The 17,083-nt window shown below is 36.5% G+C and overlaps 1 protein-coding gene across 5 annotated transcripts in view; it reads right to left on the reverse strand.

Annotated features, from left to right (window-relative positions):
• NLGN1 (neuroligin 1) overlaps window positions 1–17,083 on the reverse strand; it is a 373,716-nt gene that overhangs the window by 192,813 nt on the left and 163,820 nt on the right. For 3 of the 5 annotated variants that reach the window (XM_032193335.1, XM_032193333.1, XM_032193334.1), the window contains exon 3: window positions 8,637–8,696. The exons of the other annotated variants lie outside the window; for them this stretch is intronic. In XM_032193335.1, coding sequence (XP_032049226.1) covers window positions 8,637–8,696 — 60 coding nt within the window. The remainder of the gene's footprint in view (window positions 1–8,636; window positions 8,697–17,083) is intronic. 5 annotated transcript variants of the gene reach the window in all.

Genomic DNA, 17,083 nt, shown 5'->3' on the forward strand with positions numbered 1-17,083 from the left:
TGTTTATTTATGACTAGAGTTCATAATTTTGAAACTGTTATTGGTCTCAGAAAAGCAGAAAGGAATTGAAAATGGTAACATTTGCTCAAATGCAACGGGACAGCAGTCTGATTCTCTTCCTCCTGAATTTGATGTGAAATGTCTGCTAACATCAGTTTGAGCTCATTTAAGCATAGCCTGAATGCTTCGGAAAATCTCAGTCCATCTTTCTACTTGCTTAGCTAAAGGCAATTCATCATATTAAGATAAATAAGGTTTCTCCTCATACACAAGTTGCTGATGGCTTCCAGTATGACAGATCAATAATTTCTTAAAAAATACATAAACAGATGTCTTTTGATAGTTCTGAAGTCCAAATTTTCAAAAATGACTTGGAAGCTCTTTAGCAGTTGGACCTCCAACATATATTACATATAACCTTGGTAGCCTGATGTTTAAGAAGTAAGCATACTTCTTACTTTACTGGATTGTGAAAAGGACTGTAGGTTATACCTGAAAAACAGCTGCCTGCTTTCAAACCAATAGTAAGGTTCTTAAAAGTGACACTTTTAGAACTCAAGGAACAATTTTCAAACTTAGAAGCTCTGCCATTCTCTCAGACAATAAAATTAGACATTGACATATCATTTGGGGTTTCTTTTTAATGCAAACACTGATTTGGGTATCCCTACTTCTCCCTGAAATTACGGGACTTTCATTTTGATGCATTGACTCAGGACAAAATTTTGAACATCTGAAGTTTAGTGAACGTATGGATAAATACTGCTGTTTGCAAGGAAAGCCCTTAAGCATCAACTCAAAGCAAAAGTTAGTTAATTGGTGAATAGTGAGATAATACATGTTTTTAAAAGTTTGTTTTTCTTTGACTGGAAAGAAATTAACAAAAGTGCAAATTTAAACTTTTCACATGCCGGGATTAAATTGTATTTTGAACTAATTTACCAGGCATCTGAGTCTTTTCCATTGCCTAAAGTAATCCTAATATTCCATTCTAACAGATGCTAAAAATCAAGGAAAACAATAGCAAGAAAGCACATGAAAACTTCCAAATGAGGAACTGCACTGCATATTCCTGTTCAAAGACATTTTTGTCATTATGAGAGTATTGAAGCGACTTCCCTGATTGCTCACTTCAGCTTTTGAAGAAACCTCAGATGTATTTTTTTACGCTTTTGATTTGTATGAATCATAGTTAGGAAGCTATCAAGTAAGATCTCTCTAGAATTGTTTGAATTGTTTTTGAAGCACTGTAAAGAAGACTAGGTGAGGGCAGTTAAACTAAAAGCCCTGCTTTTTGAATTTGCTGAAAGAGATCGGCACAGATGTGTCTGTTTATAGAAAGCCAGTTGCTATTATTATTTTGATATTGATTCTAATCTGAAGAAAATGCCAGAACAGTCAAGATCTGAAATTGGATCTTCAATATTGGAAGTACTAGAACAATCATTTATTCAAGACCAAAAGGATGATGAAAGGTTGTACATGAAATTGCTTGTATTGCTTTCCTCACTCAAGCATACAGTAAAGGCTTTCCAACATGCAATTTTCAGAGTGTAGTGCTAAGGAGATTATTTATCTCCATTGTCCATAGGATAGACTTATGAGCTCCTGAGGTTTAAACGCTACACCAAGGAAAAAGTCTTTTGAAATTCATATACTGTTTTCAGCACATGGTATGCTCATAGTCTACGCGTTTATTTTTTTCTGATATAAGTATGGAAGTAATCATAAATTATTAATCTGAAACCACCATGTGACTGCTCCCAGCAGAAACTGTACACAGTTAATTGTATGCTCGGTGGTAACACAGGGGGAGACCGACTCAGAATTCTTCTTTAATTAAAATTACATAGAATTACAGAGCACCAACTGTGAACAGTAATGAAACATTGGTAGTACTGGTCTGTTTATCTGGAAAATAATATTGGGATATTTAGAAAAGAATGGGTGTCTTTTATCAGAGAAAAGCACACATTCATGAGTAAAATCTGGCATTTAAAGAAGTGACTCTGAGTAAATTCTGTCTAGATCATATTTTTAGTTCTTACTAGTAATATGCTTGTAAAGATTACAGGCAGATAAAGTAAGCCTAATTTTAATCTCTGCCTATGTACCATATCATAGCAGATGACATGTGGTATAAATTTTCCTCATGCTGCTTCGCCAAAGTCATCAGTCTTAAAAGAAGCCCCTTCTACAAAAGAAAAATTGCACACCTGTGTGTCTGAGGCAGTAATTTAGTGCTGGGGACATCTGCAAAGCTGTCACAGTGTGAGGCCAGCTGACCTACAAGCCATATAGAAGCTATGAAAAAGAGCTTTTTCATGTGAAAAAGGGGGATCATTGCACCGTGGCCATACAGGCACTGGTTTCACACCTACAGAAGTACAGTCTATAGCTAGGAATATTTGAAAGGTGCTGGAAACGTAGCTGGAAGAATTCTGTTTAAGTACAGATGTTACTAACTAGAGGATGTTATTTAATAATTAAATTGGAGGAATAGAGCAGAAATTTGTATCATAATCAAAAATAGGTTCCCACCTTACAGAGTAAATGTTTCCTCATGAAAACTATGACCCTTTAAAATTATAATGGAGAAAATACTAGGTAATAGTCTGAGGAAAAAAGCTGTATTGGTACAACAGTTGCAGAAAGATGCTTTTTTCAGAAGAGTTAAGTGGCCAACTGGATAAAGAAAGTAATTGAGGCTTCATCACTCAGCTCCTACTGCTGCTTAGCAAAACCCAACCCTAAATGATCTGATGAGTCTTTTTGTTTTTTCCTAAAAACTGGTATCAGTCCTTTGTACTCATGTACTGGAGTGCTCTTTGGAAACTGCAGTTATACTTTCTCATACAGATTAATAGTTATTCATGGAAACAGCTCTTCCTGAACAGGCCTGAACAATTAGGGTATAAATGAAATGTTCCGGCCGAGAAGTACAGATTTACCTACAACTGAAGTTAGTTGTATTCTGTACATTTTATTAAGTGTTGCTTTAATTAAAAAAGACAAGCAATTCCAAACACATGCAGGGACAGCACTGTACAAAACCTTTCTTGAATTTAACTTTTCTGCTTTTATTCACACAGAAGGTAAGTTTTGAGTGCTGTGATTTGTTTGGCTTTAAATTGCTAGTTCATAAAACACCTAAGTAGGTCTTACTGTGTAGTTGAGAATGATCTTATTTATATGACACATGCATGAACTTTGTTGTGATGATTTTCATCTCTTCCTCTCAACTTAATGTTTGTTGCAACTGCTTTTTATGTCAGGTCTTAATTATATTGCAGGCAATTTAGGAATGGGGCTGTCCTTTATTCCATGTTTGTTACATCACACAATAGGGAACCAGGTCCAACTGTGAATACCGGTCACAATTGTCATATATAACAAAACATAATTACAGCTTCACTCAGTTGAAGCTGATGTGAATTAATCATGTGACTTAGCAATTTGCTGGGAATCAAAACAGGAAAGAAAGAAAGCTTACCCAAAGACAACTAAAAACTGTTTAACAAAAATGTCAGAAGCAGCATTTTTCTAAACAGTGTAGAAAATTGTGAAATTTTGATGTAAGATTTTAATTAAATCTTGTTTTAGTTTTTTGTTTTGTTTTGGTTTTGTTTTTTTAAAAAACATAAAACAGCACTGAAACAACAGAAAACTTTGAGACTGGTTACCAAAAAACCTACAGAATCCTTACACAGAACATTGCTGGATAAATGCGTGGCTCTTTTATAAACTTTTTCATGAAGCATTTAAGTAGAGCACAGTATCAATCAATTCAATGCTTTTGATCACTTGAAAGCCTTTTGAAAGTATTTAACCTTTCAGGTCAAATCTATCATATACCTCACAGATGCACTGTTTAATAAACTAATACCCTTATTAGTATTAACATGTAAACATCCATTAATGCTACATTTTTAACATGAGATTAACTTAATGTCCTGAAGACCACTAAAGGTAAGTAGTAATTTTAAGCTGGCTAAAGATTGTTAGAAATTCAAAAGCGGAGACTCTTTACTGCACAAGCAATGCTTGGCATTGACAAAAGTATAACAGAGCCCCGAAGAGGTCCTTATATTAAAGGTCTATCAGAATTTTTACCGTGCATGTTTTCAAGTGTTAATAACATCACGGCAAAAATTCAACATCATCTAACTTATCTTCCTCGTGTAAAGGGAAATCTGCTTCGGGAATATGATCTGCAAAATTTAGTATGCAAATGATGGAAGAATCTATACTTCAGAGTTGGAATCACAGAACTAACGGGAATGAGTGGCATGATGAACAGGAAACATGAACTCATCTATGTGTATCTGTCAATACGTCCACCTAAACTGGTAACATTTGTGATACTCCAGCCTGGCTGGAACTCATTAGAGGCTATAATTAAGGCTGGAGCATGTAGTTGCTTTTCAAGGTGGATGAACGTGTTCTGTTGTTAACTGATCTCTGAAGTCCAAAAATGTACAGCTAGTGCCAGACGGAAAGATTGTTTCTCTGCTTCTTACCATGACAGTTGAAAGCAGATGACATGCTAAACTTAGCAACCTACTCTATTTTAATACTAATAGAGCAATACAATTTTCTGGAGAAGATCCTCATTTCTGAAATGCACTCTTCTCTTGCACTAACAAAGCTACAGCATGTTAAGCATACAAAGGAATTTGCAGATGGATTCTGCATCATTAGTAATTTAAGAGTGAAGAGTGGATTTTAGCTGCGATTTAAAACATGCTCCGGACCAAGAACTTCCTTCATGCTATGAAGTCCAATGGCCCCTGTAAGACACAGCAACACACTAAATGATCAAAATGATCACAGTTACAGTCTGTGAACAAACAGCAACATCTGTTCCCAATCTGTCTCCCCTTTCACAGGAGAGATTGGAACAGAGAAGGGAAGAGCAGAAGTATCCAGCAATTACACTGCAGCCCCCACTTCTGAGGCATGCGTTGTCAGTTCACTGCTTTACTGTGGACCTGGCATTTGCATTCTTCAGTGCCTGTATTCCTCATTTCTAAAAATGGAATAATAGCATTCCTCTATCTCAGAGGGATGTTGTGAGAGTGAATACATTAAAAATTGAGATGCTCAGATAGCACTGGGGACTAAATAAGGATCTGAGATTGACAGATTGATTTTCTAGGTAATGTGTGTACGACAGAACGGTGGATGAGAAGAATTCATTTGTGAGCAATCCTTCATGGATATTTAATACAGTGCTAACTACCTAGAAGTCCAGTTCTGATTACTGAGTACATAGGCTGATTAATGAGTTGTGTCACTGTATTTTAAGTCATGCTAGGGATCGTAGCATAGAGGAAATAAGGGTGCATAGAGATCCCCCTCCAGTCACATTATATGAATTCAAATTATTGCTTTGCTGAAACTGGGATAAATATATTAAGATATCTTTCTTCTTAAACCAAACCTCACTCCTGTCCTATGCATGTGTATGCAGCCTAGGTGTAGTTTATTCAACTGCCAAACAACTTAAATTTTGCTTCTACACTACATATTGCTTACCTGCATGTCAGTAAATACGCAAATTCACTACTGCTATATCAGTTCAAAGATGCTTACTGATTGTAGGTGTTTTTGTCACTTTTGTTTTTGGTTTCTGCTCAGGTAGTTCACTACTTATTGAAAAACATGTAAGCAATTTCATGCATAGGCATGAAAGGGTTACATCAACAAAAATGCTACCAGACTGAGGGGGGAAAAGATTTATACAATTTGACAGTGCACACATTTCACACTCGTAGAATTTGAAAACACCTTCATTTTTTAAACAGCAAATTTGCAGATCATTAGCTGGTAATGTGCACTACTGCCTTTGGGTCTTTTGAAAACAAAAATGAAAAATGATCTAATTAAGCCTGGTCTACTGGTTGCAGCACATGCCAGAGATCCAAGTATGATTACTGATTCTGGTGCTTGCACTGGAAAGGTTTGGACAGCAATACTGGTAGTGACATGTGGCAGATAGGAGCAGGATTATTGAATGCAGTTTCAAAATGAAATCTTCTAAACCAACTCTGATGCATGAGTGACACAATGTAGAACACTTTCCAGGCATTTGAGCCAAGGAACTTCTACGAAAGATCTTTCTTCAGGAAATGCTTAACACAGAAAATGCAAGTGGTAGCTCTGAAATTATTCAGTGATACAGAAACCATCCCGGGCATTTTAGAAGTCACTGAACATCTGCTTATGTAGCAAGGATTCTATGGATATGAGACAGCCCTTTTCACTGTATTGGCTCAGCCTCCCTAATACTGACTGCATCATTTGGCATGTTATATTTTGCTCCCAGTATTCCATCTGTAGACATACTTACTAAAAACTACCATAGTGCAAAAGGTTTAATGGACAAGTCAGAAATTGAGACAGGTAAGGTGGCTTTTTACTTTCCCCTCTCTTTCCTGCTATTCCTATTTTAATACATGACAAAGTTTGTGAACTCTTCATTTCTGCATACGCAATACCTGCTAGAGCTTCCGTGCAGAACAACTCCACAGAGGGACAGTGAAATGCAGGGCCTTAGCACACAGGGTTTCTACCAACCCAGTAGACATCTTCAGCAGCCTTCAGGGTCTGCTGATCATAAAAATTTAAGTTTGCCCTGTCTCCGACTCTTGGAAGCAGTGAACATCTAACTAATGCTTGCATTCTTCTATTGGCACAGAAAGGAGAACAAAGCCATCACTTGTATGCCAGAGAAAATTAATCCCAGCTCTGTAAGGAAGAGATTTATTAATGCTTTAAGTGTGTTTCTTCCCCTCTAGTTTGACTGCTGTGTTCTTACAGTCCTTTCTCTCTCGTGCAGCTGTCAAGGTGGGAGATGAGTTTTCTCTGACACAGACACTTGTTCTCCAAAGACAGAGATACCTATTCTCATTTGACTTTGCATATTAAACTACGTTCTGATAACAGCCACTCTGCTGAATTTTAGCAAACTGTTTTAGTAGTCTCTTTTAAGTGTGTCTAAGTAGACACCGACTCAACAAATGTTAAGCCATTAGTGTCTGTCTTGGCAATTATACAGCAAATTAGAAGAGCCATTAAAGTCCTCTGGATGAATAACCTAGGTTTCAAACTGTATCTTAAAACATATTTTAAAACGAGACATTCACTTTTACTGTGGCTAATTCAATATTACAGGTCTTAGAGAATACACAAGAATGTCTTTTGCAACATTTTGTCATGAACTAATGTAAAAATGACTTGGCCTGATAGAGCTAAGTGGCTCTGAATTACCATACTCCACTCTGAATAACATGACAGCTTTCAATTAGGTCTTCTTTCAAGTCTTGGGCCAGCTGGTGGGCTTTCATTTATATGCTTAACTTTCACATTCAGTAGAGATCAAGTAAAATAGACAAATCAGAGTTTACTTGTAAAGTCTCTGTTCAACTATCGGTTAAGAAGTTAAGTGGTCATATTTGCCTTCCTTGACCTTGTGATAAGGCCACAATGTCTGAGTAACACAGTTAATGTACTGTATAATGAAAAATTCCTTAATTAAGAACCTTGCAATTCACTTATTATGATAAAGCTTAATATGTAATAAAACCAAATATTTAACACAGAAGCAGGTAGCAACTCTATCAGTCTTAAAAGGAAATTTGTTTTACTCATTGGCCATATAATATATGGAAGTATGTGCTTAAGATTCAGAATTTTGAAGCACATCTACTTGAAGGAATGAGACCACTCAGGAGATAGAGCCCCTTGTTACCATTTTCACAGCCCTGAAAAAAATCAAATCCGCATCACTTATGATTAACAAATATCATTCATAAACAGAATAGCATGCTTGACATTACTAAGTTTTGATTTTACTTGGTAATATGGGTTCCAAGGAACACAAGCAAATAGTCGTCTTTATGTGGTTGTAAAAAAAACAAAAAAAAAAAAAAAAAAAAAAAAAAAAAAAAAAAAAGAAAAGAAAACAGGCCAGATTCCTTCAAATGACCTGGGTTTAGCTCCACTGAATTCATAGGTGCTGTGCAGAGCTTCACCACCTGCAAACACTGCCTGCTGCTCTAGGGCTACCTCTCCTGTATAGGGAGGTGGGGGTAGTCTTGAATTTATTTATTTGTTTATGGTAATTTAAGTGCAGAAGGGTTTTATGCAAGGAACTTCAGTTGCTTAAGAGACACTTTCTCAGTTTTCTATATTTTTCCTTTTATAAACACAATATTTGATACGTTTATCAAACTAATAGGCAGTGAAAAACATCTTTTTACTGGTGAAATACATAGGGTTAGAAAACATGCAAAAAGGTGTACAGAGAAACTTTAAAAGAGTGTTAGTTCAAATAGTATGGACAAAATTCAGTCAAGAGGTGGGATGCAACATAGCAAAAGTCCATTTCAAGAAAACAAAAACCCCTCCGCTTTAAATATTGTTACTGTTTTGTATCAAAACGTAGAACTTAACAACATTTTCTTTTAAAAAATTAAAAATGTATGTATAACAACAAGCAAGAAGACAAAACACATCAAAAATGGGAATTAAAAAAAACTCTTCAAAAGAAGACAAGAAGTCAAAAAAAGAGGGAAGAAAAAAGATTTTCAGGGATCCTTGTCATGCAAATCAGTTTGGCGGCAAAAAAATACCTTCATCTTCAGCACCGTCATTATCACCTAAATCATCTGTCTGTTTCTTTGTAAGGGGACCTAGGATTGAGAACGGAGAAAATGGAGGAAAAAGACAATTCAAGAATATACAAGACTGAGGAAAAAACAGTGAATATTAAATTCCCATGGATGTTTCAAAGAAAAACATTTGCAAGGAGGGAAATCTTAGTTTATAACAACCAATTTTTCATTAAGTTTTTAAACATTACAGCAGAACCTTCCCTAGGGGGTATGGCTATTAGAAACATCTAGCACAAGAATCAAAGCGCCCAGTGCTTTGTTTTTAAATGAAGAATCCAAGCTTGTTTCCTAAAAGCATACCCACCGTAATAAACTATATTCATGCACATTTTTCTTAGGAGTAGTGGATACAAGAAATGCCAAATTATCTTTCATTTAATACAATAAGACAACTAATAACTGTCTACATTTGGTTAAAACAACTTCCTGTGAAACGCTAAATCACATTTCCAAGTTCAACCATTTAAGCTCATGCTTTACAAAGAAAAGCATGGGTTTCGCTTTTTTGGGGGGAGTGGGAGGAGGGACACAGTCATTACATTCTCTTTTAATTAGAACTGTAGTTTCCCTTGAAACCTTTGACTACCTGCTGAGATATTTGTAATGAAACATGAAAATCCATATGCAAACTAGAATCAGGTGTGAAATCCTAGACCAACTGAAGACAATGATTTTTGCCATTGATTTCAATGGGGCCAGGGTTTCTCCCACAGTATACAGAAATTACACTGAATATGGAATTGTGGTTTTAGCCTGGGCAGGATGCAAAATATAATTCCTTATTTCCATAAATAGACTGCAAGACTTTTTTTTTTTATGCCCAGCACTGTATCATTAACACTTATTAATAGATTAATCACATTTTCCAAAGGGAAAAATGCCTGCTCATTTACTGAATAATAAAAATATACACCAGAAGGAAAGTCAAAGGCCATTTTGAAAATATTTCCACGTCATATTTTACACACTTACGCACAAACAAAAGACAGTTGGAACTCAGCATTATCTTTCCTTTTTTTTCAGAGCTCTCTCATTTCCATGACATTCTGTAATTTGCATGCAAAAAAGCAATCAGTACAAACACAGGACTAAGTAACAAAAAAAAAAAAAAAAAGAAAAAGCCAGCCAAGCACAGAGTTGAAAACAAGAACTCTCATGCATAAAATAGCAATAGACAAAAATAACAACAAAAAAAAGATGAACGGTATGTGTTGGTATTTGCGGTAGATGTAGGCAAGAGACATGCATTAACTCTAGGCACTATGGAGTATTAAAACATTTGTACTGAAAATGTTCTATTTAGCTCTTATTTTACAAGATATTAGTTATTCAGCATTAAACCTGTAGTTCCTATGCAAAATACTACGTATTTGACCGATGCGTTTAAAAAATTCAAATGTTTGTACCAGGTGCATGGATTTAAGATACAGAGAACCCATGAAGTACCATGAGGTTTTAACTGTGAATTTAGGAGTGGGACCGTGCTATTGAAAACCAAAGCTCAGTACCTTAATCACTGCATCAACCAGGAGTATAGTTTTAGACTCGTTCTAAATACAGAACACCAGAGTTATACATCATAAATTAAACACAAGCATTTTTATAGTCACACCTGCAACAATCATTCTCTTTAGTACAGAACCTTGGTGAATGCAATAGCTTTTCTTAATGGAAACCCTGGATGCAATCTGCACAGCGTATTGCATTAGATAAGGCGACCCTATCTGAACGCGCACATTGGAATGCCTTGTTGCCCACCACTCTCATACCACAGCAACTTACTTCTGAAAGAATAAAATTACAAAAGTAAAAGATGTATGGCAAGGAATAACAATCCCATGGTGGGCTTCCAGCACAGTGTACAGGAAGAATGAATGTAAAATTCTTAGAGCTATGCATCTAATAGCAATGGAGAGGCAGACAAACAAGGATATACATACACATTTTTAACAATTTTTATCTTATATTTTAAAAAGTCACCAGAGAGGAACAGTAGTATCTGGAAAGGCAAACAGCATACATTTATCCAGACAACTTGCATAGAGAGGGACCATTTCTTTTCCGTATGAAGCCATGATAATGAATGCTACTGATTTTAATACCTGGCCTTTCTGTGGTATTTTGTTTAGATCATTGTTCCAGATCTCAACACCAGTTACATACTGCATTATGTCAACACACGGGATGGATCTCAAAGCATCTATAATTTTACAGTCTAGTGAAGCATCTCTGGGGTTAATGTTATTAAAGATAACCTGGGTGATTTTCATATTTATACAGGCATGAGTTTCACTAAAAGGCATAAAATCAAACCACCTTCCTGATAATCGTGCTGCAATACAGGTCACAGATTACTTTTGCAAAGGGACTGTTATTTTTAAGCTGTCATAGATTAAACATGCTTTTCTCATATACCTGTATCTCTCTCCCAATACAGGGGCTCAGATTGCCCCATCCCCAAAGCAGGATGACAACCCTGATGGAGAGGTGTGGGAGACCCACCAGGCACTACTGATGTTACTAAGAAAGATGAGAGTTTCTGCCATGACTTCACTCCAGTCTGCAAGAGTATAGTGGACCATATTACCCTCCCTTCAGCAATAGTTAGCTTAGAGAACTACAGACCAAAATGCAGACAGATTTTCAGCTTCCTGGAATTAGAGAGTGCTGGCCAAGGCCTAGAAACCAACACAGTTTCGGCCTCATGCCTCAGACATGGAACTATTTACCTGTTTTATGTACTTAATCTATACATACAAGTATGCAGTGAAAATTTGTATTTTTAAATTGCTCTGCAACCCCTAGAAGAAACATTTGCTTGAGACCTGTTGTGCATATTGCTATCTGAAGCAGCACACAGCAACACAGGGGTATACACTTGAACTCTCAAAGACAAAGAAGAGCTCAGAATTCAGCTGTTTGTTCTGTGCTGCCTGTTTCCATCTTATGGAAAGTTCAAGAAGGTAACAGCAATAGCCGTTTTAATTAAAAATAAATCAGGACTGGTTCATATAGTAGCCATACAATTTTCAGTTATTTTCTGCAGGTTTGAAATAATATTCTACAGAAAATTTATCATTTTGCAAGTTAAACGTATACCTCAGTTGGATTTATTTCTTTACCCCTGACAGTTTACGCAATACAAAATTCTTTAGGGTTTTTCCATCATTCTTTTCAGGGACCAGGAACTAGCTTAACAAAATACTGATACAAAGAAATGATGGACCCAGAACCGAACTCTAGTGAGAGATGTCCCTGCTTGTGGCAGGGAGGTTAGACTAGATCATCTTTAAATGGCCCTTCTAACCAAAACCATTCTACTACTGTTTCAAACAAATAAAATACGGGTATATATTTATTTGTGTTGTAATCATAATTCTCTAGAATTATTACCAAAGTCTTTTGCCCACTTCTTTCCACTCTTGTTCCATTGGAGCTTCTCTTCACCCTCCACAAAGGCTCATTCACTCCCATTCTTGGTCTAAATTTTAGCTAAAAGTAAGCAGGTACCATAAATAATGCAGAAAAAAAAAAGGATCCTAAAGGCTATAAAAAATGCTGATGAGAAGAGGAATCACTTAAAGAGCCTTTATTAAGGATGTCCCATTTAGTCTTGTATTAGTGCATACCCTTTAATTCTCACTAACAGAAAAGTAGACCCTTATGTTAGTTGAAAAAGGGAAAGACATTACTTCATTTTATGCCCCCTAAAGGCAATGAATAGTCTTGCTACAAAAAACTAAAGGAATGCTGTGTAAAGGGGAATCTAAGACACACTTTACTCATTTAATTTGAAAATAGTTCTTACATTACAGAAGCTATTCAAATATTTATTCTATTTGCATTGCAATAAGTATTAATATGAAACGATTTAAAATCGCTATAGTTGACCCCTGCATGTTTGCAGGTGGCTTTCCTTTACTCAGAATGAGAGAACTATCCTACCTCCCGTCCTATTAACTGAATAATTATTCCTGGGCACATAATTATTCAAGTCCAGCCGTACTAATACTGTTTTTTAATCTTTCCTTTGATGAAGGACTAATGTACTGCAGCTTACAAATACATTAAAGCTGATTATAAATTCTCTCTTTATGATCTTGATCCACCAGAAATTATCTTTGGCCTTTTGGACCACACATGCGTGGGAGGGATGGACACTTCTGGATGTCATTAGCTTTTCAGCCTAGGAAAGCTGTTTGTCACCAGAAATTCATAGTGGAAGTTGACACCATTTTGTAAAACAGCACAAAATCTCTAATTTAATCCATTCTTATGTATACAGCCACTATTTTGGCCAAAATATTCTCCTTCGGTAATGAGATAAGTCAGGAAGAAGAAAAGAACCTTTAACATTAGATTAGGCAGACTCCATTTTAGAAACCACCACAGTAATAATCATTCCTTGAGTGGTGTCTGTTCAATAAAAAGGGAAAGAGGTGAGATTATGGCAAACTGAAATAATACAGGTATTAGAATAATTCACTAAGTGGGTTGCAACACCATGGAATCTATTTATACACACTTTAAATGATTACTTTTGCATCTTCAAGCTTTGATAAATGCTTTCTTGACCATTTCTTCTTCATTAGCTCAGTTTAACTCAGCATTAAAGACCCATGAAGTGAAATTACTTCGCCTTTTTAGGCGCTACTTGGATTGTTCTTTTAACTATCATTTTCCACTAAAGTCATATTTTTCTAGCTAAAAAAAAATCTGTGCTGAATTATCAGCCTAGCAGATGTTAGCTGAAGCACAATAACATGTTGTACCTACCTCATGGTTTAAATTTAAAAGAAATTAATGACGAGTTATAATTAACAGTCTTCAGACCTCAACATTTTCAGTGAAGAGAATTCAAAAATCAAAATCTTATATGTTGGAATTAAAACGTAACTATATAATAGTTTTTCTTATAAATGTAATGGCAAATTGGAAAGATGCAGCATAATAGTCATCTGATGAATAATTTTAAAAAATCATCATCTTTCATTTGAAAATTAGAAAGCTGTCAGCAGAAAACTAGAATTCCTTATAGAAGAGATATTTAGAAGGTACAAGTGACAGCTGGATCTAAAAGAAAAACCTAACAAATAAATATTTATCATTATACTTTGTTGCAATAGACAAAAAAAATCCACTTCGTATTTTCCCTTATTACTGTCTTGCTTTCACCATGTGCTCGCTTTTCCTTGTTATTTCTCCCCTGTAAATTCCTTTTATTTGCATAGTGTACTTATTTGCCGAGTGTACCAGCAGAGCAAAGCCCTGGTTGCCTTTGCTTTTGATGATAACATTTGCACTCATGTTTTAACAACAAATGATGGCACAAACCTCAGTCATTTCACCTCTTACTACCTGATTTGTGATGACAATCAAATACTGTAATTAGAGCTGCAAGTAACTCAAATTTGCATCTGCAAGTGAATGACAGGTGCAAATTGAACCCACAAAAGGGTTGCCAACTTTCTTTGAAAATTTACATGTATAAATGCTTTGTCACTAAAGAAGCTATTCTGACACTTCAAGACTAACTCCTGCTGTGTCTTTTATAAAATCATATTGCTGAAGTGTCACACAAAGAATGTTTAATCCTGAGCCTTTTTATTCACAAGATTAATCACACTGGCTGGATCTTGATTTCCCTTAAATCTGAAGGAACTTCATTACTGAACACTACATTTATATGAATTTAAATGAGGTGAAAATCCACAACTGGATAGTTTCACTTCTCTGCTTCCCATTTTAGGTGCAGCCCCAAATTCAGTGTATTCTCCAAGGTGAGGGCACTTTATGTTCATGTATCCTGTGGACAGCATCCCTTATGAATCCTCATTTCAGCCTTTCTTTAAAACCCATTCCCTTTGCAATAGGTCACTCCATAAATTTAATTTCCTTTCTAAAAGGCTTTTGATTACGTGACATGCCTTACACAGTCACGCAGCATTACTAGGGAGTAGATGGAATAAGTGCAAACTCACCGAGTGAGCTGGTGTCCCGAGGCCCATTCATGTGACAGCCATGCCAATCCCTGAAGCAGCACACACCTTATCCTCCTGGATGCCTGCCTGCTCTGGGCAGCCTCAGGGTGCCTTACGAGATGGCAGCCGCAGGGGTGAAGCTCTGCTCCACTCCATCCCCACATGGCAGCATGGACAACTGTACTGCTCACACCTGTGACATTTGACAGGTTCAGAGAGGGCACACATGACTTTTCCTAACTTCTCATGCAGTATAAAGCTATTATCCTAGATCAGTTATCCTCTAACCCTTACGGGTTGCAATTAAAACTTAACTGACGCAGAGCATACGTAGTACAAGGATGAAGCAATTCGTTGGAGAAGAGCTGACAGACTGGTAATTCCAGACACAATTTCTGAACCACTCTGACTTCTGTTCTAGCCCTTGAAATAAAAAATCACATTGGAGCGTGGAGAGGAGAGAGACATTTATTTTACTTTCCAGTGGACTTAGGAAAGGAACAGACACTTGAGGTAAAGCAGTGGCTGTGCCTCCCATTGGGATTACCTGCAAGAAGAAGGATGCTTCAGACACACTGGGACTCTGTTGGCTAATGTTGAGAGAAAGACAGCCCATGCATTTAACAAGAAACACTGCGGTGTGAGTACAAAGTTCCAGAGGCAAGGAATGGGCAGGTAACAGACAAAAAATGAGCCTGGTAATTGTCATATGGTTATCAGCATTTACCACTCTTGTGCTGCTTCACTAGTCTCAATCACAAGTCCATGCAGCTTTTAACAGTTCACTTACATTAATAATTCATGTTGTTTACAGATACTCATGTTCCAGGGTGACACCACCACTATAATAATTGAATGCAGCGTTACACAGCAATGCCACCACCTGAACTTCAAGATTATGAATCAGTTTTTCTCTCTAGAGATAATGACTGCAATTCAGACCCTAATGAAGATTCATGTACTCGCTTAACTTTAAGCCTCTGAGTAAGTTCTCTGAAGTCAACAGGCTAAACCTTCTAATAATATAGAGACAGATTCACTGCCATTAACAGAACTGCTCCTGTTTGCATCTGGGCTAGAAGGTCAACTCAGAAGCAGGACTGAGCATCCCAAATTTCTACCTGGTAAAACTTCTGTCAGTTATTCTGAAGACAAGTCTAATGAACTAGTAGTATTTCAGTATCTTGGACATACTGTCAAAGCTGTGTTTTTTTTTTTTTTTTTATAAACACCTTTTTATTCAATTCGCTTACATATAAATAGAATGATAAATCCATTTTCTACATCTCCCATAATAAAATAGCATCCTAACTTTATGGAAGATTTGAATTTGTTTTAGATCACAAGCCTAAAAAATTAGTACATGTATTTAACTCATGCAATGCAACCGAGAAGCTGCAATTTTAAGATTCAAACTTTAAATTCCAAAATGAAAATTCACAGTTGCCATCAGTTGTAATATCAATGTTAATCTTCACATTCTTTCAAATCTCTGTAGTGTTGCTGTAACAGCAATACAAGTCAGGATGCAGTAAGCAAAGAATGCTTTTAAAGCATACATGAAGGTAGACAGCCAAGGAAAGCTAGAGAAAAGTTAAAAAGATAAGGCTTGGCCTCTTTGTTTCTGGTTTTGTGCCTTTTGTTTTGGTGTTATTTTGTTTCAGATGGGTGGGATGGGCCATCAACCAGGAAAAGAGATGTTAGAAAGCATTCTCTGTTATCTCTCACCTTAAATACCAAAATGATTAAAAGCATTCTTGAAATTCCTTATTCTACTTATTTTTCGTCTTTCTGGTCTCAGACCTGGAATAGGAAAAAAAAAGACTAGCCGCCTCCACAGGTGAGATAGCTTTGGATCCTCTGCTGGAGACAAATGCTGTCAGTCTGCCTTGTGCTGAAAAAGCCTTTTTTCCCCACAAGTAACTCTATTAACTTAAAAAGCTGTTGTTAGCAGCAGCTATATAGTATTGTTCAGGGCACACCTGAGCATACAGGACCACCTCTGAAAACCCAGTTTCATAACCTAAATAGAAAAAACATCTTCACATTACCATGGACTTGAATGTTGCAGAGAATCAATTTAATCATGCATAGTATTTTCATATATGAGTTTGGATGGAAATATGCTCCCACCCCTTTCCCCAGTGTACTCAGTCATCTAGTTTTCAGCCACATGCCTTTCAGTTCTGTACCATTCACTGTACCACTGTAACCTGTACGTTATTTTTACCATCTTGCATTCCATAGAGATCATAAGTAACTTGCAGGCTTTATTTCCAAATGTGTTACTATCAGTGGCAATTAATTCTCTGGCTTCCTCACAGAGCTGAAGTTCTTCAGCAAAGAGGTGAAAGAGAAAAACGTAGTTTACGGCTAACGGTGATCCAACCCTCCCCACAAACAACCAGCAGACAGGGGCAGGGA

The sequence above is a fragment of the Aythya fuligula genome, chromosome 9 (assembly GCF_009819795.1).
Source record: "Aythya fuligula isolate bAytFul2 chromosome 9, bAytFul2.pri, whole genome shotgun sequence".
In the NCBI taxonomy this organism is placed as follows: Eukaryota; Metazoa; Chordata; class Aves; order Anseriformes; family Anatidae; genus Aythya; species Aythya fuligula.